We start from the raw sequence: 22,275 nt of genomic DNA, 5'->3' as shown, positions 1-22,275 counted from the left end.
TTTTGAGTCCAAGTCTCACTCTGTCACCCAGGCTGGAGTGCAGTGGCATGCTCACGGCCACTGCAGTGTTGATCTGCTGGGCTCAGGCGATCCTTCCACCTCAACCTTCCAAATAGCTGTGACTGCAGGTGTGCGGCACCATGACTGGCTAATTTTTTTGACTTATTGTAGAGACGAGGTCTTGCCAAGTTGCCCAGGCTTGTCTCGAACCCCTATGCTCAGTAAATCCCCTCGCTTCCACCTCCCAAAGTGCTGGGATTACAGACGTGAGTCACTGTACCTGGATTTTTCTTTTTTTTTAATTTAAAAATTTCTTTAGGGAAAAAAAACAGTTAATTGACTTGTGAAGAAATAAAAAATATTTGTTAAAAAAAGGAAAGGAGCCAGGCTCGGTGGCTCAGCCTGTAATCCTGTGCCTTTGGGAGGCTGAGGTGAGTGGATTGCCCGAGCCCGCGGGTTCAAGACCCGCCTGGGCAACTTGGTAAGACCTCATCTCTACAATAAATCAACAATTACTCCATCGTGGTAGCGCGCGCCTGTAGTTCCAGCTACTTGGGAGCAAGATGAAAGGATCGCTGGAGCCCAGCAGGTCGAGGCTGCAGTGTCCAGGGACGGCCACTGCACTCCAGTCTGGGTGACAGAGTGAGACTCCAACTCAAAAAAAAAAAAGGGAAAGGAAACTTTTACAATGGGGGTAATGTGTCTTATTAAGAAATACCTGAGCTGTGCTCAGTTGCTCAGTCTGTAATCCTGCGCCTTTGGGAGGCTGAGGTGTGTGGATTGCCTGAGCCTGCGGGTTCGAGACCCGCCTGGGCAACTTGGCGAGGCCTCATCTCTACAATAAATCAAAAAAATTAGCCAGGCGTGGTAGTGCGCGCCTGTAGTTCAGCTACTTGGAAGGCTGAGGCGGAAGGATCGCCGGAGCCCAGCAGGTCGAGGCTGTAGTGGCCGGGAGCAGGAGCGGCCACTGCACTCCAGCCTGGGTGACAGTGAGACTCCAACTCAAAAAAAAAAAAAAAGAAATACCTGAGCTGAATCTAACTATTTGTATGTATGTGTATGTGTTTATGTGTATAGTTAGATACATATATGGTTTTATATGTATATGTATAGTTTCACTGATTTTTAAAGTGGTTCTGACAAACAGCAAAATAATTATACAAACCTCAGATTTTTATCAGGAGTAATTAACTTTTATTAAAATCATCCTAGCCTAGTGTAGTGGCTCACGCCTGTAATCCCAACACTTTGGGAGGCAGAGGCGAGAGGATTACCGGAGTTAAGGGGTTCAAGACCTGCCTGGGCAACGTGGTGAGACCTTATCTCTACAATAAGTAAAAAAATTAGCCAGGTGTGGTGGTGCATGCTTGTAGTTCCAGCTATTTGGAAGGCTAAGACAGAAGGATCACTTGAGCCCAGCAGGTTGAGGCTGCAGTGGCCCCAAGAATGCCACTGCACTCCAGCCTGGGTAACAGGACTCAAAAAAAAAACAACAAAAAAAACCAGCTGGGTGTGGTGACTCAAACCTGTAATCTCAGCAATTTGGGGGTTGCCTGAGCCCACTGGTTCGAGACCGCCTGGGCAACATGGTGAGACCTCATCTCTACAATAAATCAAAAAATTAGCCAGGCGTGATAGTGCACGCCTGTAGTTCTGGCTACTTGGAAGGCTGAGGTGGAAGGATCGCCGGTGCTCAGCAGGTCGAGGCTGGGGTGGCCATGAGTGTGCCACTGCACTCCAGCCTGGGTGACGGAGTGAGACTCCTACTCAAAAAAGAAAGCAAAAACAAAATCATCTTATCCCAGGTATTTTCTTCTTTTCAAGGTATCACAGACGTCGTATGAAACTGAACCCTCCAAAGGACAGATGATCCTGAGGGTCTTGGGAGTCACAACGAAGGCACCTACTTGCTGTTGAGAGAGTACAGCCTGGTGCATTCACTCATGTGGTATAGAATAAAGTAGTAACAATAAATGTCTTTCATGTATTCGAATGTGTATGTCTTTTATATATTGATTAGTTCTCGATATGACATTCTCACTTAGAGAAACCTATTTCCTCTTTGGATATTAAAGTCTTTTATTTACATATGGCCCCTGACTTAAAATTTTTCCATGTTGTTAAAACCAGACGCATTCAGCAGAACATCAGTCAATAACATAAGATATTCAACACTTTATCATAAAATAAACTTTGATTTGGAGATTTTGCCTAGCTGTGGATAATGTAAGTGTTCTGAGCGTGTTTAAGGTAGGCTAGCATTTCTGACTTAAGATATTTTCAGCTTACATTGGGTTTATTGGGACATAATCCCATTGTAAATCAAGAAGCATCTCTATTTCCTTTTTTTTTTTTGAGCCATGGTCTCTCTTTGTTGCCCAGGTTGGAATTCAGTGGCACAATCACAGTTCACTGCAACCTTGTATTCCTGCGTTCAAGCAATCCTCCTGCCTCAGCCTCCCAAGTACCTGGGAGTACAGGCATGCACCACCATGCCTAGCTAATTTTTAAATTTTTTTGTAGAGACTAGGTCTCACTATATTGCCCAGGTCTCAAACTCTTGGGCTTAAGCAGCCCTCCCGACTTGGCCTCCTAAAGTGTTGAGATTACTGCACTGCACCCAGCCTAGCATCTCTATTTCTATGTGCTTAGTATGATTAAGCATTTTTATATCATTAACCCAACACTGTCGGTAGTGTAAATATGATTAATAAAAATGTTCATAGGGGATTTTTTAATTGCCTTTGAGAATAAATCCCTGAGGTCTACCCAGAAATGTTACAGTGTTTTGATTGGCTTCTTGAAAATAATGAAATTAGTTACCTTTTAATTAGTTTCTAACGTCTGCTAGGCCAGAGGTCCCCAACCCATTCCATGGATGGGTACTAGTTCGTGGCTTGTTAGGAACCGCCCCATGACAGGAGGTGAGCAGCAAGCAAGTGAGCTAAGCTTCATCTGTATTTACAGCTACTCCCCATTGCTTGCATTACTACCTGAGTGCCATCTGTCAGATCAGTGGTGGCATTAGAGCTTGAATCCTATTGTGAACTGTGCATGCGAGGAGGGATCTAGGTTGTGACTCCTTATGAGAATCTAATCCTGACGATCGGAGCTGGAGCTGAGGTGGTGATGCAAATACAGATTAACATTAGCAGGGAAGTGTGACTACAAGAGACCATAATAAATCAATTACTTGCAGATGCATCAGAATAATGATTTTTTTTTTTTGAGTTGGAGTCTCACTCTGTCGCCCAGACTGGAGTGCAGTGGTATGCTCCTGGCCATTGCAACCTCGACCTGCTGGGATCCGGTGATCCTTCCGCCTCAGCCTTCCAAGTAGCTGGAACTACAGGAGCACACTACCATGCCTGGCTAATTTTTTTGATTTATTGTAGAGATGAGGTCTCGCCAAGTTGCCCAGGCGGGTCTCGAACCTGCAGGCTCAGGCAATTCACTCACCTCAGCCTCCCAAAATGCGGGATCGCAGGCTGAGCCACCAAGCCCGGCCAGAATAATAATTTTATAATAATCATTATTTTTATTTTTTTGAGTTAGCGTCTCACTCTGTCACCCAGACTGGAATGCAGTGGCCCGCTCACAGCCACCCCAGTGTTGACTTGCTGAGTTCTGGTGATCCTTCCGCCTCAGCCTTCCAAGTAGCTAGAACTACAGATGCACACTACCACGCCTGGCTATTTATTTTTTATAAATACAAGGTCTTGCCAAGTTGCCCGGGCTGGTCTCGAATCCACAGGCTGAGGCAATCCACTTGTCATGGCCTCCCTAAGTGCTGGGATTACAGGTTGAGTCACTGAACCCAGCCAATAATCATTATTTTATTATACAGCAATGTAGAAACAATAGAAACAAAGTGTACAATAAATGGAATGCGCTTGAATCATCCCGAAACCATCTTCCCCCCCTACCATCTGGAAAAATTGTCTTCCATGAAACTGGTCCCTGATGCCAAAAAGATTTGGAACTGCTGTGCTAGCCCTTTCCATCCATTATTATTCTCAAAATAATCCTTTGAAGAAGTATCAGCTCCTGTTTTACAGGGAAAGCTAACTAACTGACTTGACCCTAACCTTAGGAGCAGAGAGCCAGGATTCAGCTGTCACGCTCCAGGCTTTTGTTCAGTGCATCACTGTGACAAAGGGGCAGTTTCTATCACCCAAGAATGTGCTTTCCTGGGCATTTTTCTGGATAGAATGTTACACAATTTGTTTTGAAGGATTTTTTTCTGGCTGTCTTAAAAAATTATGCTAGCTTTAGAACACATGGAAACAGCTGCTGTCTGATGAACATGCTCATATCACTAAGCTGGTGTTATGAGAATGTTCATAGATTATCCACTTGCTTGTCACTGCCAGCTTACATGTGTTCCTTGATAGCATTGCTGCCACTGCAGTTTCTGCTTAGGAGGTAAGGAATCTTTTTTGTCAAAATTTTTTAGAGACAGATGTCTCGCTCTGTCTCTCAGACTGGAGTGCAGTGGCACAAGTGTAGTTCATGGAAGCCTCCAACTCCTGGACTCAAGCCATCCTCCTGCTTTATCCTCCCGAGTAGCTGGAACCACAGGTGCACACCACCATGCCTATCAATTTTTTTTTTTTTTTTGAGTTGGGGTCTCACTCTGTCGCCCAGACTGGAGTGCAGTGGCCACTCCCAGCCACCGCAGCCTCGACCTGCGGGGCTCTGGCGATCCTTCCGCCTCAGCCTTCCAAGTAGCTGGAACTACAGGCGCACGCTACCACGCCCAGCTAATTTTTTGATTTACTGTAGAGATGAGGTCTCGCCAAGCTGCCCAGGTGGGTCTCGAACCCGCGGGATCAGGCAGTCCACTCACCTCAATCTTCCAAGGCGCAGGATTACAGGCTGAGCCACCGAGCCCAGCTCAGCCTGTCAATTTTTAAAAAATTTTTTCTAGATACGGGGTCTTGCTATGTTGTCCAGGCTGGTCTCAAATTCCTGGCCCCAGCAATTATCTCACCTTGGCCTCCTAAAGTGCTGGGATTGTAGGCATGAGCCACTGTGCTCAACCGGGAATCTTTTCAAAAGGTGAACAGGTGCTTTATTTAAGCTTGTATTGTAAAACATTTGTGATACAGTATTTGTAAAATGTATGTGAAAAATGTCTCTCTTGGTCTGTTTTTTGATCTAGTTATTTTCATAAAGAATGTTTAGCTGAAGTTTCACATGACCAGTAGGATGTGAGCCATAGTGATTAGGAGGCAGCTAAGGAAGTCATTAGTAAGAGGCCCTCAGTCACTCACGGTTAGATTTTTAAGTGGTTTACTTTTTTCGTTAATATATTATTCATGTTTTTTGAAAGATTAAAGGGAAAAAAAACAAGACCTTGATAAATCAGAAATATTTACTTGCCAGCATGTTGATGTATCTTTCAGAAATGGTTACCTTTCTCTCAAGTTGATTTATATCCAAAATTTTCTAAAGTTTTAGATATGATATAAATGTAGAACAAAAACCTAGCAGAAAAATAATGGCAAAGATGGTCTTTTTTTCTAAGTACAAATATCTCCTAAATGGGAACTATTCATATCTAAGAGGTGAAAACCACATAGCTACATGTCATGTGCTTTGGAGAAATGACTTTGGCTTTATTGTACTGGAAGTATAAATTAACCCTGTCGTTTCTGGGTTTTGGTTTTCACAGTTGCTGATTCTTTATTTTGCTAAATAAATACACGCTCTGTCACCAGTGTCCTCACCCTGCCTCCCATACCCCCACCCCAGAGATAGAAACCTAGTATTTATCATCACCAGCATCTTATGAGAGGTCTACTTACTCTTCTGATTTTATAGACACTTAACAATTACATAAAGGGGGTTGCTTTTTTAAATTAAATTTGACTGGGGCGTGGTGGCTCATGCCTGTAATCCCAGCTCTTTGGGAGGCTGAGTTAGGAGGCTTGCTTGAGGCCAGGAGTTCAAGACCAGTTTGAGTAGCATAGTGAGATTCTGTCTCTACAAAAAAAATTAAAAATTTTTTTAAAATTTAGAGTCTCACTTTGTTGTCCAGGCTGGAGTGCAGTGGCACGCTCATGACCACTGCAGCCTCGACTTGCTGGGCTCAGGCGATCTTCCACCTCAGCTTTCCAATTAGTTGGAACTACAGTTATGCGCCACTATGTCCAGCTAATTTTTGGATTTATTGTAGTGATGAGGCCTCACCAAGTTGCCCAGGCTGGTCTTGAAACCATGGGCTCAGGTAATCTTCTCACCTCGTCCTCCCAAAGTGCTGGGATTATAGGTGTGAGCCACTGTGCCTGGCCCTAAAATTTTTTTATAAAGAAAAAAAAATTAAATAACTTTATGAGAAACGTACTACCCAGTTCCTGTATTTCCATTGTGATGAGGTGGAAAGAGACCAGGCACAGTGACTCATGCCTGTAATCCCCACACATTGGGAAGCTGAGATGGGAGGATTGTTTGAGTCCAGGAGTCTGAGACCAGCCTGGACAACATAGTGAAATCTTGACTGCAAAATAAATACATAAATAGATAAATAGATCAATAAATTAAAAATTAGTGAGACATTGCAAATATAGTCCCAGCTACTGAGAGGTTTAGGTAGAAGGATCACCCTCCTAAGCCCAGGAGGTCAGGGGGGTCATGACCATGCCACTGCACTCAGCCTGGGCAACAGAGTGAGACCCTGACTCAAAAAAAAAAAAAAAAAAAAAGACAAAAAGCATCATTGGTGGAACCACCAGAGGGCACTCTCACACGGCTCAATCGAAACATTTCCTCACCCAAAGACGACTTAAAAGCACTTAATTAGCAGGGAATTTGGATGCCTTGAGAATGACTTGCAGAATAAATGGCAGTAGTGAAGTTAAGTGTTGGAATATTCTGAGGTCATTATTCATTCTGCTTGTCCATTCATCTAGCATGTTGGTGGCATCCTTCTTGGTAGGCCAGCAGCAAAAAGTAGTCCCTGAGGACCATAGTATCCACTGGACTATTATCTGCTGAGCTACTTACTTTTTGTAATATTGACAGAATTTTTACTAAGCATGAGAATAATGCATTCTAAAAATTGGAGACCAAGGAGAAAATAAAATTTGCATGATCCAAAGATAATATTGTTAGCATTATTTTGTATACCTTCTTCCTTTGTACTTCTCTGCATAAATATATTTTAAAAATATAGGACTCGTGCATGTTATTTCATGATACTTTTTCACTGATCTGAATTTTTTCCATATTAAGTTTCTGTATTAAGTACCCTGATTTATTGGGTACATATTACTCTATAATCTGGACTGACATTATTTAGTTGCCTCCCTAATGTTAGTTATGATCCTTGTTTCTGTTTGTTCCATATTATTCACATCTTTGTGGGTCACACTGAGTGTCTTCCCAGCTTAGTTTCTGTAAATGTAATCATTGAGTCAAAAGGCATGCAGAAATGTCAGTGGTTTAAACTTCACACTTCTATCAGCAGTGCATGAAGACATTTTCTCTACTCTTGTATTAATATTTTAAAAAGTCTTTATCAATTTAGTAGGAAAGGGATTCCCGAAAGTGTTTTAATTTAGTGAGCCACATTAAATTGAGTACACGTCTCATTTAAAAGCATGTAAAGAGCAGTGAGTGTCAGGCCCTTGCCAGCCCTCCAAGGGCCTGTGATACCCCCCATCTCCTTAGCAGTGTGACCAGTGAATGCTTCCTCTGCCTTCCCTGCGAACACCACGTGCCCGCTGCAACGTAGCTTCCTTGAACTACCTCAGGTCCCAACACCGTACGTCTCTCCAGAGCACCTTGCCAGTGTTGGCGATGAAGCTCCTTTTGTTGATTTGATGAAAGTCCATCTCCCTGACTACGTACCCTGTCTGAGTGTGTGTGTCACCGTGGCCCTTGTGCCTCATGCTGTCCAGCACATCCATGGCTTCACAGGCATCCGAATGTGGTTTCATAAAAGAAATTGCTCTAGTGTAGAGGATTTTGACCTCAGTTTCCCTTGAATGAGATCTGAGGTGGAGGTGTCTCTGAAACGCCTGGCATGGTGGAGACTGAGAATACTGTTTGTGGGTCTCCCTGGGGACAGGGTCTGCGCATTCAGTATCATACTCTGGTCTGTGTCATTCCATGTCCTAATTCTACTTGCCTGCAGCTGAGCACTCATGACATAAGAGCTGGAGTGACACTGACTGCAAGATGGCAGGTGCAGCATCTGCATGTCCTGAGAGGCATTGCATTCAACGTCAGGCATTTTTAAGGCAAAATAAGACATGGTCCTTCATTCTGGATGACTCTGGGTCCTTCCGGCAAGCCCTTACTCAAGGAACACTTCACCAGTTTCATGTGTATTTGTCTTTATTTCCAGATGAAAGTCAAATTAAATATCAGCCCACAAACACTAGTAGTTAGCAAACTGTTTTATTGGCTGAAGCATAAATAAATGTCTCCATTGCTTTTAGGCAAAGGGAATGAGTCCTTAGATTTATTTTCCGTCAGAAGTTCAAAATAACTTGCTAACCTTCTTCCCAAAATACTTTTCAAATATTCTGATGCCAAAGAAAGCTCTTCTCAATTGAGCTCAGCCATCATCCCCTGCTATTTTTTACAGTGCTGTTCAGCTTTCTGAAAGCGAGAATATTTGGAGTGCAGCCGGGTGCTGGCGAATGACACGTCACGCGCTTTCTCGTTCTCTGCAAAGACATTCATTCTGATTCAGTAATCTCAGATCTAAATAGCACCCTCCCACAGGAAGCCCAGGATGCTTCACGGGCATGGCGGTCTGATTCTCATGAGCACCTCTTTGTAGATGGGGAAACTGAGGCAGTCTCACAATTTCATCTCACAATTTCATCACAAGAATAAACCTTATGATTTCTTCTGATTCTTTAATTCAGCAAGAATGTATCTTCTGTGTAATGTTCTCTCCAGGCATCTAATCATTTCTGCAGATTTTATTAAGTACTTGTAGAGTTCAAGCCACCATGGATTCAAAGATGAGACCTGGTTGGGTGCAGTGGCTCACATCTGTAATCCCAGCACTTTGGGAGGCAGAAGCAAGAGGATTGCCTGAGCCCAGGGGTTTGAGACCATCCTGGGCAACTTTGCGAGACCTCAGGTCTACAGTAAATAAATTTTAAAAATTAGCTGAGGGTGGTGGCACACACCTATAGTTCCAGCTACTTGGAAGGCTGAGGCAGAAGAATTGCTTAAGCCCAGCAGGTCAAGGCAATGGTAGCTGTGTGTGTGTGTGTGTCACTGCACTCTAGCCTGGGCAACAGAGTGAGACTCCTACTCCAAAACAAAAACAAAGCAAACAAACAAAAAAAGACAAGATCTATTCCCAAGTGACAGAATTTGGTGTCCAGACCTTCTCTTCTTTTTCCTCTGGTCAGAATTCGTCTCTTCCTCACCGCAGTCCCAAACACATTGAGTTAAGATTACACCACTTCCTCCCTTGTCTTGAATCAGAGCAATGTCTGTAGTTAGTAACATGGCCAGTATGGCGATCCTGCTGGAATGATCCCATTGGACTTTTCGATGGCTGCATCCAGGTACAATTTCCATATGTAAGACCATAGAGGATAGAATGAAAGATAGGCTGAAAGATGTTGGAAGACACAGATACGAAACTGAGATCTAGAGAGACTAACTAATTTGCCCAAGATCACAGATCATGGCAGAACCAACCAATGTCTTCTTTAACTGTTAAGGATATATATACTTACGCATATATGTGCTGTTGAAACGTACCTTTAGTGACAGAAGTGCCCCGCATGTACTAGGAAAGATTTAGCAATGGGTTCTAACTTGTAATGTTTGCCAATTTCCATGATGTAAACACCCCTATCATGGCTGATTTTAAGCTACTGACAGTTTAACAACTGGCTCACAAAATTCTTGAACATTTAACAGTTGGAGTTTACAGGTTGGTGTGAGCTGGCTGCAGTTTGCCACCAAGCGAGGCCCTGAAATCATACATTTAATACTGAAGTCTGGGTCACTTCCTTCCTTGTTTTAGTTATTCATTCCAAGACACTCTACCTTATTTTCTGATTACTATTTACAGGGAGAAATAAATAACTTCTTGTCAGTTTCAACCTTCACTTTCCATTTCTTTTAGGGATTTTATGAATGATTAGTAAGCGTTTAAAGCTACTTGGAGGATCTGTCTTTTAGGGGAACGTTGGATGCATCCTTGAGTACCAGTTATCTTTTGCTAATTAACAAACCACCCCGAAGCTATTGGCTTCAAACAACAGCCTTTTATTTAGTACACAGTTCTGGGTGATTCTTCCAGACTAGGTCAGGCTTAGCTGATCTTGACCGAACTTGCCTGTGCAACTGAGGTCATTAGTTGGACCGATGAAGTTGGCAGGTCCTGGATGGCGTCACCCACGTCTGGTGTTGATGACCGTGAGCTGAGGTAGCGGGGGACGCTGCATCTCACATCTAGCAAGCCAGATGGGATTATCCCCACAGCTTCAGGTTCCAAGAGTGCCAGATTGGAAGCTGCATGGCTTCTTGAGGCAGAGTCTTGGAGATGGCCCAACACCACTTCCACATGGCCATCTCAGAGTCAAGGGCATAGGGTCCTGACTCCACCTCTCAAAGCAGCTAATACCATGGCCATTCTCTTCACGGTAGGAAGCAGTAGAGCTTAATCAATTTGCGCTTGGGTTTAGATGGTCATGGCTCCCCATAGGACAGAGCTGAGTGCACGTGGTATATTTGATTCACAGTCAGAAACCAGTTGGAGTTCTCGTTCCCAATATCCAAAGGAAATTCATAACTTTACTTATAAAAACCATCTCTACTCAAATGATCACTCAGTGATATGCTCAATACAGTCACTGATAATTTCTTTACCAGTAAAACCACACATTTTCACTCTGTCTCTTCCACACACACTAGTCACCTAGGGGTGGAGTGGAGGTGGGGAGAGAGTCCAAAAATTAAAGCAGTCTGGCCTGTTAAACAATCCAAGACCAAAATGCAACAATTAGTACTCCACTGATAGATTGGATACCATTATTCAAGTTCACAAGAAGTTGTCACAGGGGATAAGATTAGTTGGGAAAGAGTGCTTCATGGAGAGCCATTTTTAAAAAATCTAGATAGAATCAAATGCACACATTTTAATGTATAGTTTGATGAGCTTTGGCAAATGTACAGACCCTTGTGGCTATGCCCAAGATATAGCGGATTTTTATCAACCCAAAATTTATCTCAGGCCTTTTTATTATCAATGCCCCCGATTCCCAGCCCTAAACAACCACCAATCTGCTTTCTGTCACAATTGATTAGATTTTTTTTTTTTTTTTTGCATCAGAGTTCCACTCTGTTGCCTAGGCTAGAGTGCAGTGGCATGCTCATGGCCACCGCAGCCTGGACCTGCTGGACTCAGGCAATCCTTCTGCTCAGTCTTTCAAGTAGCTGGAACTACAGGCATGTGCCACCACCCTTGGCTAATATATTTTTTATTTATTTATTTATTTTTTATTTATTTATTTTTTTTGAGTTGTAGTCTCACTCTGTTACCCAGACTGGAGTGCAGTGGCCGCTCCCGGCCACTGCAGCCTCGACCTGCTGGGCTCTGGCAATCCTTTCGCCTCAGCCTTCCAAGTAGCTGGTACTACAGGCATGCGCTACCACGCTCTGCTAATTTTTGATTTATTGTAGAGATGCGGTCTCGCCAAGTTGCCCAGGCGGGTCTCGAACCCGCGAGCTCAGGCAATCCACTCACCTTAGCCTCCCAAAGGTGCGGGATTACAGGCTGCGGTGAGTAGTGACGAGGCTTACCAAATCGCCTAGGCTGGTCTCAAACCCCTGGACTCTCGCCTCGGTCTCCCAAAGTGCTGAGATTAGAGGGATGAGCCACCACACCCAACCAAAATTTTATATAAATAGAATTATAGTGTGTGTAGTCTTTTGTGCCTGGCTTTTTTTCCCCACTCAGCGTAATTTTCTGATTCACCATTAATTGCTGCATGTAGTAGCAGTAGTTTACTTTTTAACATTGTTATGTAGGATTATATTGTGTGAACATACCACAATATAATGAATGAATTTACCTGTTGATGAACTTTGGATTGTTTCCAGTTTTAGACTACTATGAATAAAGGGCATATGGATATTTGTGTAGACATATGTTCTCATTTTTCCTGGGTGGGAGTTGAATTGTTGGGTTGTATGGTAAGTATATGTTTAGCTTTGCGAGAACCTGCCAAACTGTTTTCCAGAGTGGTTGAACCATTTTACGTTCTCACCACCATGAAAGTTCCAGTCGCTCTGTATCCTTCCCCCATGACACATCACCAGTATTTTTAGTTTTAGCCATTCTAGTGGGTGTAAGGTACTACAACATGGTTTTAATTTGCACTTCTCTGATAAATAATATTGTTAGGTTTCTGTTCATGTACTTGTTAGTCACTCATATATCATCTTTGGTGAAATATTTGTTAAAATCATTTGTTCATTTTTCTTAGCACTTTAAGAAGCTTAATTTTTTTTAAAGCAGATTTAGATTGACAGCAAAACTGAGAAGGCACAGAGACTTCCTATACATCCCCAGCTCCCCCTCCATGTGCAGCGTCCCTCAGTATCCACATGCCCCTCACCCCCCGCAGAATGTTCCAGTTGATGAACTCCTGTTGACACACCATCACCATCCAGAACCCATGGTTCACGTGAGGGCTCACCTCTGGTGTTGTGCACTCTATGGGTCTGGACAAATGTATAAGGACATGTGTCCATCTTTATAGTGTCACACAGAGTAGAGTCACTGCCTGGAAAATCCTCTGTGCTCGAACTGTTCATCCCTTCCTTTCCAATAACCCCGGCTACCCCCTGTCTTTTCTTTGTCTCCATGGTCTTGCCTTTTCCAAAATGTCCCACAGTTGGAATCTTGCAATATGTAGCCTTTCAGGTTGGGTTTTTTCTCTTGGTGACATGCATTTACGCTTCCTCTATTTCTTTTCACAGCTTGGTAGCTCATTCCTTTTTAACCTGGAACAACACTCCACTGCCTGGGTGTAGCACAGCTTATTCCTTTACCTCCTGAAGGACATCTTGGTTGCTTGCTCCCAAGTTTTGGTAATTGTAAAACTACTATAAACATGCTGTGCAGGTTTTTGTGCGTCTATAACTTTGGGTTCATACCACGGAGCACAATTGTTGGATCAGATGGTGAGAGTATGTTTAGTTTTCTATGAGACTGCAAAACTCTTCCAGAGTGGAAGTGGCATTTTGCATTCCCACAAGCAATGAACGAGCATTCCTGTGGCTCTGCATCCCTGTCAGCATTCCCTTTTCATTCTACTCATATTAGGGAATGTTTCTTTATATCAAACTGAAGTCAATCTCTTTATGGTATAATCTGCAGACTTGGTCCTGCCCCGAGTCTATGCAATCTATACAGGATAAATGTATTCCCTCTTACATAACAGCTCTTTGGATATCTGAAAATATTTATCATATCTTATCTTAATTTTCTTCAAATTTCCCCCCCAATTTATAAACGGAGGGTGCCAAAAAGTATACAAATTTTTAAAAAGTAAAAAATTGTATTAAAATTGTAATAGTCAATATTTATCGATAACAAAAGATGAATACAAATCATGCCTGACTTCTGCAATTACAAGAGGTGCTCAAAGTGGTCACCATCAGTGTCCAGACACTTCTGATTATGGTGAACTAAAAGTACTACATAGATAACACTCCTTAAAATGTGTATTTTTTTGGCATATATATATATATGTATATATATAAATATATATATATATTTATTTTATTTATTTTTTTTAATTGTAGAGATGAGGTCTCATCACGTTGCCCAGGCTGGTCTCGAACCCCTGAGCTCAGACAATTCTCTCGCCTTTGCCTCCCTAAATGCTGGGATTACAGGCATGAGCCAATACGCCAGGCCTATATTTTTTGCAGAGACAAGATCTCGCTATGTTGCCCAGGCTGGTCTTGGACTGACTCCTGGCCTCAAGTGATCCTCCAGCCTTGGCCTCCCAAAGTGCTGGGATTATAGGTGTGAGCCACTATGTCTGGCCTTCTTTAAACTTTGTTTTTTTTCTGATTATGCATATCACATGTTTTCAGAACCCTTTCTGTCCTGGTTGCCTTCCCCTAGAAACATTCTTTTTTTTTTTTTTTTTTTTTTAGTCAGAGACTCACTCCATTACCCAGGCTGGAGTGCATGGCATGCTCACAGCCACCGCAGCATTGACCTGCTGGGCTCAGGTGATCCTTCTGCCTCAGCCTTCCAAGTAGCCAGAAATACAGGCATGTGCTATCACACCCTGCTAATTTTTTGATTTTGTATTGTAGAGAGGAGGTCTTGCCAAGTTGCCCAGGCTGGTCTCAAACCCCTGGACTCAGGCAGTCCTCTCACCTCGGCCTCCCAAAGTGTTGGGATTACATGCTTGAGCCACCATGCCCGGTCAACTCATTCTGTTGTTTATTTATTATTATTATTTTTCAGCTGGAGTCTCACTCTGTCACCCAGGCTGGAGGGCAGTGGCACGCTCATGTTCACAGTCACCATAACCTCGACCTGCTGGGCTCAGGTGATCCTTCCACCTCAACCTTCCAAGTGGCTGTAACTACAGGTGCATGCCACCACACCTGGCTAATTGTTTGGTTTATTATAGAGATGAGGTCTCACCAAGGTGCCCAGGCTGATCTCGAACCCCTGGGCTCAGGCAATCCTCTCGCCTCTGCCTCCCACAGTGCTGGGATTACAGGAATGAGCCACCACGCCCAGCTGGCACATTCTTTTAATAATGTATTTCTTTTTTTGTTGTTTTTTTTTGAGTCAGGTCTCACTTTGTCACTCAGACTGGAGTACAGTAGCGCAATCAATCACAGCTCATCACAGCATCAACCTCCTGAGCTCAGGTGATCCTCCTGCCTGCCTTAGCCTCCTGAGTTGCTGAGACTACAGGTGTGTGCCACCATACCTGGCTAATTTTAAATGTTTTTTTAAGAGACAAATTCTCGTTACGTTTCCCAGGCTGGTCTCAATCTTTTGGGCTCAAGCAATCCTCTCTCCTTGCCCTCCCAAAGTGCTGGGATTAAAGGTGTGAACCACCATGACCAGACTAATAATCTATTTCTTAAAGTGCATCACCCAGAACTGAGCATACTTTTCTTGTTCTGGACAATATGCTTCTAATGGTGCATTCAATGTCTTAGAGTCGTGTGACCTTGTCGATTTGCATCGAGTCATCATTTCTTGAGAGGGAATCAGAATATCAAAATAGCCTCTGAATTCAGCCGACTCCTTATGCAAGTATGCTTGCCACCCATCTTGATTCCTTTTAGGGAGAAGAGAAGAAAGTGTATTTTCACTGCTAAACTCCCTGATTTTTAATTTTACCATATAGACGTTAGCAACACAGCTGGCAGTGCAACCAGAGAAGATTTTTAGCAAGGGATGATGGATCCAGAAACTTCATCCCGGCCAGAGGGAGCACAGAGGCTGGGCGGGGACAGGAACAGAGAGTGACTGACGGGGTCATTCTGATGACAGATGATGATAGCCTGGATCAGGGAAGCAGGAGGAGGGACGAGGGGAAGGGACAGGTTCCAGAGATGTGCAGGAGGTGAAATGAACAGGGTTTGGTAAGTCACTGGTGTGGGAGTGACAGCGACCCATGAGAAGGTTGGAGAAGCCAGCTTTCATCTGGAAGCGGCCTGGGGTTCGCGGCCTTACTTATGGGACATAAAAATCTCAGAATACCAGCATTGACTGGGCAATTCCGCGACCTTAATACCATGAGACAAAGCAAGGCCACTTCACAATTCTGTCTAAGCACAGGCAAAAGGGGGTCACAGTGCCATCCACAAGACACCCAAAGGCCCCTCCCAGTCACGCGAGTGACAGTCTTCTCCCAGTCACAACCTTGTCCCTGCTCCAGTCGGCCTTCTCGGAGGTACGAAATCTTGGGATGGCCAACCATGAGCTCCCCCTGCTCCTGACAGTGGCCATCTGGAGCAAAGTTGTTTCCTTAGACCCAAGTCTCCCAGTCAAGTCCCAAATCCTGTGACACGTCCTTTCACACACTCTGGTCCTGAATGTGTGACTCTGGTCACACCCCCGGTTCCCTACACCATGTGATTCCCTTTGCTACAGTGGGTAATAAGCTCAACGTGTTCCGCCACAGGTGTGTTCCTAGTGGTCTCTAGTTGAAGGACATTGACATGAAGGATTATTTCAGACTGGGTGTGGTGGCTCACACCCATAATCCCAGAACTCTGGGGGGCTGAGGTGGGAGGATCGCTTGAGACCAGAAGTTCGAGACCAGCCTGATCAATATAGTGAGACCACATCTGTACATAATTTTAAAAGTAAAAAACTTTAAAAAAATTTAAAAAGAATAATTTCAGAGTTTCCTGCTTGGACAATCAGATGTGAGTAGTGCCAGTAATAGAAATTTTAAAAACTAGAGAAGAAGGAACTCTCTTTGGTTTTTAATGCATTCTTCTTGAGATATCCGTGGGTTCAACCAAGGGGAGACAGCTGAGAAGCAAATGGATGGATGTGTGGTTCTGGTGGGACTCCAGAGAGATGCTGCACTGATCTGCTGGTCTGTCTGTCTGTCTGTCTATCTTCTATCTAATCTATCGATCTATCTATCATCTGTCAGTCTGCATCTACTTACCTATCATCGTATATATTCATCTGTCTATAATCATATGTCTATAATCTATCATCTTTCTATGTATTTATTATCTATCATCTATCTACCATCTAGCTATCATCTTTCTATGTATCTATCATCTATGTACCTTTCGTCTATCCATCATTTATCTATCATCTATCTATCGTCTCTATATCATTATCTACCTGTCATCTTTCTGTATATCTATCTAGCTATCATCTTTCTACCTACCTACCTTCACCCACACATAAATATACTCAGAAATCTATGTTTGAGAGCCATTGCTTGTATCAGTTGAGGCCATTCCCTTGGCTATGAGCATCCAGAGAAGGAACAGAACGAGACAAGGACAGAGCCGAGACAGAGCAGAAGGGACATGCCATACATTTATGGGATGGGCAGAAAAGATGAGAAGAGAATCAGAAGCCAACGACCAGAAGTGAGAGGAGAGGGTGTCAGCTAGGAGGAGGAGGAAGCGGGAGACTTACACACTGCCAGAGGTCAAGAAAGACAAGACCCTGTGTGCTGTCGACTGGGTGCTGCCATTTCCTGAGCACCTCGCTATTCTTCAGCACGGTAAGATGTTTCGGCTTCCTCTTGTTTGTCCTTGCCCTGCCCTGGAATCAGCCATCTCTCCAAGGAGCCCTGTGTCCTTTTAGTGGAAAATGATATTTAGAGACCAAGATCTGGTTGGGCATGGTGGCTTGTGTCTGTAATTCTAGCACTTTGGTAGGCCGAGGTGGGAGAATTGCTTGAGCTTAGGAGTTTGAAACTATCCTGGGCAACATAGCAAGACCCTGTCTCTACAAAAAAATTGAAAAATTAGCCAGGCATGGTGGTGCGCACCTGTAGCACCAGCTACTTGGGAGGTTAAGGCAGGAGGATCCCATGAGCCCAGGAATTTGAGGCTATGGTAAGCTATAATTATACCATTGCACTCCAGTCTAGGTGACAGAGCCAGACCCTGTCTCTAAAAAAATAAAAATAGGCCAGGCTCAGTGCCTCAGCCTATAATCCCAGTACTTTGGGAGGCCAAGGCGAGTGAATAGCCTGAACCCACGGTTTCAAGACCAGCCCGGACAACTGGGCGAGACCTTGTCACTACAATAAAAAAAAAAAAATTAGCCAGGCATGGTAGCACACACCTGTAGTTCCAGCAACTTGGAAGGTTGAGGTGGAAGGATCACCGGATCCCAGCAGGTAGACGCTGGGGTGGCCGTGAGCATGCTGCTGCACTCCAGCCTAGGCGACAGAGTGAGAATCCAATTCAAAAAATATACATCTTAAAAATAAATAAATAAAAAAAAAAGAAACTGAGAACTGGTGTAGTACTCCTTTTAAGAAGACTATGAAGGGCTGTAGCTATGTGGTGATCACATAGGGACAAGAAAAGCTGACAGAATACCTGGCACAGATGAAGACAAGCAGAGCAGAGACTGTGTGATCAGGATGGAAGCTTACGGTCAGAAGTGGGTTTAAGATGTTTTGCCCTTGATTCCGGAGTGGGGAATCGAGCTCCCAAGGTTTTCCCAAGGTTGGGATTCATAGTTTGAGGAATGTGGGGAAGCTCGGCCTCTGGACAGGTTTCAGGTGACCTCAGAGGAGGGGCCCTCTGCCCGTACTGAGCACCCACCAAAACCCAAAAGCACCTGTGAGATGCTTGGGTTTGCTTCCTGTGCCAGGAACCTCATCCTGGCGTATCCACGTTGGTGTTGCAATAACATTCTGCTTATTAAACTGGGAATTATTTTAATGACTTTAATATTTGTCATTATTAAGAAAAGAATTGGCCAGGCATGGTGGCTCACGCCTGTAATTCCAGCACTTTGGGAGGCAGAGGCGAGAGGATGCCTGAGTTGAGGGGTTCGAGGCCAGCCCGGGCAATTTGGTGAGACCTCATCTCTACAATAAATCAAAAAATTAGTCGGGCATGATGGTGCACATCTATGGTTCCAGCTACTTGGAAGGATCGCCTGAGCCCAGTAGGTCGAGGCTGCAGTAGCCATGAGCATGCCACTGCACTCCAGCCTGGGCGACAGAGTGAGACTCCAACTCAGAAAAAAAAGAATGGGGTGTTTGGTGTGAGCATCTCTGCTGGTGTTTCAGGATTCTAACATTCCACCCAACATTCTATTTTCTTTCTTCTGGAAAATACCCACTATCCTACCCCCAGCGCCTCTTCTGGAGTCCTCTCCTTCCTGGCCATGGTTGACAGGCCGAGAGGCAAGTAAATTCACTAAGTAGGGCTGACCCTGATACAGGATTTAGATCCATGAACCAGGAGGGTCCTTCCTCGGGGTCACTATGACTGCCCAAGATGTTGTCCTCTGTCCAAGACCAACAGAGACACAGGTGTTGGGGTCAGTTGTGGCCTGACTTCCAGGAAGAAGCCAGCGCGGAGACACAGAGATGAAAAGGAGGAGTCCAGGTCTGAGTCTCTCTTCTTCCTGGTCTGCCAGGTCAGGGGGGCACTAGCTGGCACAGAGTCATGGAGGGTCTCTTCCTGCCTGGGCTAGTGTGTCATGTTTCAGAGACAGAGAGAGAGACACAGAGAGAGAGAGAGAGAGAGAGAGAGCGCGCGCTTAAGTGCACGTGCTGAGACAGTGCCTTTGAATAAGCCTGGTTTTCACATACTGTCGCCAAAGGCTCACTTCATTTACATAAGTATCTCAAACATCCTGCCCCAAATGCTAAGAAAGTGACCATCAATGACTGGTGCATTTTTCCTAATAACAAAAGCAGCAGGTGTAGAAAAGCATTTTTTTTTTTCCTATTTATACCTGATGTTAGAACATCCATCCAGGTAGCCCCCAAGGTCTCTTTCTTATGAACCGCCTCAGTTTGAATCACATTTCCACTCCTCTCCGGCCCATCACACGGGGACACTGTATGTGTCTTGTTTGAAGACTTTACTTCTCTGAAGCAACAAGGAGTAAACTGTCTATAACAGAAGGTGTATACACTTGCCATTTTCTTCCTTTTAGTTACAAATAATTTCCTAAGAGCCCACTCAGGCTTACACTAGCTCTAACTATGTTATCCCAGCAGTTGAACTATCCCTATGTGTGTTTTTATTTTTTATTCTTTCTTTTAATTTCTTTTTTTGAGTCAGAGTCTTACTCTATTGCTCAGACTGGAGTGCAGTGGCATGCTCACAGCCACCACTGCATCGACCTCCTGGGCTCAGGTGATCCTTCTGTCTCAGCCTTCCAAGAAGCTGGAACTGCACACCACCACACCTGGCTAATTTTTAAATTTTATTTTATTTTATTTTATTTTATTTTATTTTGAGTTGGAGTCTCACTCTGTCACCCAGACTGGAGTGCAGTGGCCACTCCTGGCCACCGCAGCCTTGACCTGCTGGGCTCCGGCGATCCTTCCGCCTCAGCCTTCCAAGTAGCTGGAACAACAGGCGTGCGCTACCACGCCCGGCTAATTTTTTGATTTATTGTAGAGATGAGATCTCGCCAAGTTGCCCAGGCGGGTCTCGAACCCACGGGCTCAGGCAATCCTCTCACCTCAGCCTCCCAAAGTGCTGGGATTACAGGTTGAGCCACCGAGCCCGGCTTAAATTTTATTTTATTGTAGAGACAAGGTCTCACCATGTTGCCCCGGCTGGTCTTAAACTCCTAGTCTCAGGCAATTCTCTCATCTTGGCCTCCCAAAGTGCTGGAATTATAGACGTGAGCCACTGCGACCAGCCTTTTAAAAAACTTCAAAAAAAAATAGAGGCTGGAGTTTTACTGTGCTGCCTTGGCCAGTCTTGAACTCCTGGCCTTGAGTGATCCTTCTGCCTCGGCCTCCCTAAGGGCTGGGATTACAAGTGTGAGCCACTGTACCTGGTCCCTACCAGTACTTTTAGCTTTCTGAGTTCTTAAGCCTAAGTGGAAATTGTTTTCTAATCCTGTGTCTAATGACACAAGTGCTAACTTCAAGGACGCTGTCCAAGCTGGTAATGGTTTTGTTCTTTGAAAAGAGTCCGGGTTTGGTCGATGCTTCTAACAGCAGTGTTGACCATTGCACTAATGCTTTCCCCTTGCCTACCTCTTCCTGGAGAATCTGCCTCCACTTTTCGTCATCCCTTCCTCACTCTCAGTCCGAGACCTAGTGGCACTCTGACTCCCTCTGGTCTATGCAAAATTGGCCCTGAAGTCTGAGGAGCCTGAGAGGTCAAAGAAAGAAGCCAACAGACCCAGTGTCTTAGAAAGAAACATCTAGGCCAGACTTGGTGACTCAGACTGTAATCCCAGCACTTTGGGAGGCCGAGGTGAGTGGATTCCCTGAGCCCGCAGGTTAGAGACTAGCCTGGGCAACTTGGCGATACCTTGTCTCTACAATAAATCAAAAATTAGCCGGGTGTGGTAGTGTGTGTCTGTAGTTCTGGCTACTTGGAAGGCAGAGGTGGAAGAATTGCTGGATCCCAGAAGGTCGACGCTGGAGTGGTTATGAGTGTGCCACAGCACTCCAGCCTGGACAACAGAGTGAGATTCCAACTTTAAAAAAAAAAAGGAAAGAAGCATCTAATATTTTCAACAAACATTTTTAATGGAAGCCACACCTGTGTCTCAGGCGCTGTGAGACAAGAGGGGAGATCCCCGCGCCAGCAGCCCACGGATCCAGGTCTGGTACGCCACCAGGAAAGGGTGATTCAAAAAAAGTGTTGGACAATTGAAGCACAACCCAAGGGCAGAGTTTATGGTGAGTCTCACACAGGAGCAACAGGCAAACTGGAAATGCAGAGGCCTTCCCAGGATGGAGGTGACCAGAAGTCAACATGGTGGATCAGCTTGCAAGACAGGGTTGCTCTGGCCTCCCATCTGAGATGGGTTTTCTCTGGCCTCCTCTCCTGTCTGAGATGGGGTCACTCTGGCCTCCCATCTAAGATCAGGTTGCTTTGGCCTACCATCTGTGTCAGGGTTGCTCTGGCCTCCCATCCGAGATGGGGTTGCTTTGACCTCCACAGCCCAGGTCCGAGGCAAGCTACACATGTGTTCCCACAGTGGACACATGACCTAAAACTAGGGCAATCAGAGAGTATTTCAAGACTTTTATGAGTGCCACCAACAGATAAGCTTTCCTACTCTACTGGACATGAACTTGCAGGATGGTGAGGTGGCATTCTGCAGCCATTGTGTGACCATGAGGGGACTATCTGTCAAAGAATGGAGTTGACCCAAAGGATATCTAAGAGATGGAAAAAAGGGAAACTGAGTCCCAGTTACTAATTACCTGAGCCAAGATTATTATTTTTTTTGCTAAAGCTCATTTGAATGGGTCTTTCTGTTACGTACAACCAAAAGAGTCTTAACTGATACATATCACATGAAATTCACTTAGACATGGCTGGGTGTGGTAACTGAAGTCTGTAATTGCAGCACTTTGGGAGGACAAGGCAAAAGGATTGACTGAACTCAGGGATTTGAGAGCAGCCTGGGTGACTTGGTGGGACTTTGTTTCTACAATAAATACAAAAAATAAACTGGGTGTGGTAGCACATGCCTGTAGTTTCAGCTACTTGGAAGGCTGAGGTGGAAGGATCACCTGTACCCAGCAGATTGAGGCTGAAGTGGCCATGAGTGTGCCACTGCACTCCAGCCTGGGCAACAGAGTAAGACAA

General features: G+C 44.6%; 1 protein-coding gene across 2 annotated transcripts in view; it reads left to right on the top strand.

Annotated features, from left to right (window-relative positions):
• Window positions 1-1,987, top strand: part of MRPL42 (mitochondrial ribosomal protein L42) — a 21,051-nt gene extending 19,064 nt beyond the window's left edge. For both annotated transcript variants that reach the window (XM_008071504.1, XM_021719274.1), the window contains exon 6: window positions 1,825-1,987. In XM_008071504.1, the coding sequence (XP_008069695.1) occupies window positions 1,825-1,870 (46 nt within the window). In that variant the 3' untranslated portion in view covers window positions 1,871-1,987. The remainder of the gene's footprint in view (window positions 1-1,824) is intronic.
• The last annotated feature ends 20,288 nt before the right edge of the window (window positions 1,988-22,275 follow it).

The sequence above is a fragment of the Carlito syrichta genome, unplaced genomic scaffold (genome assembly GCF_000164805.1).
Source record: "Carlito syrichta isolate Samal-C Ts95f unplaced genomic scaffold, Tarsius_syrichta-2.0.1 Scaffold314344, whole genome shotgun sequence".
In the NCBI taxonomy this organism is placed as follows: Eukaryota; Metazoa; Chordata; class Mammalia; order Primates; family Tarsiidae; genus Carlito; species Carlito syrichta.
The sequence above is the reverse complement of the archived record's forward strand: the minus strand, read 5'-3'. Positions and strand labels throughout refer to the sequence as shown.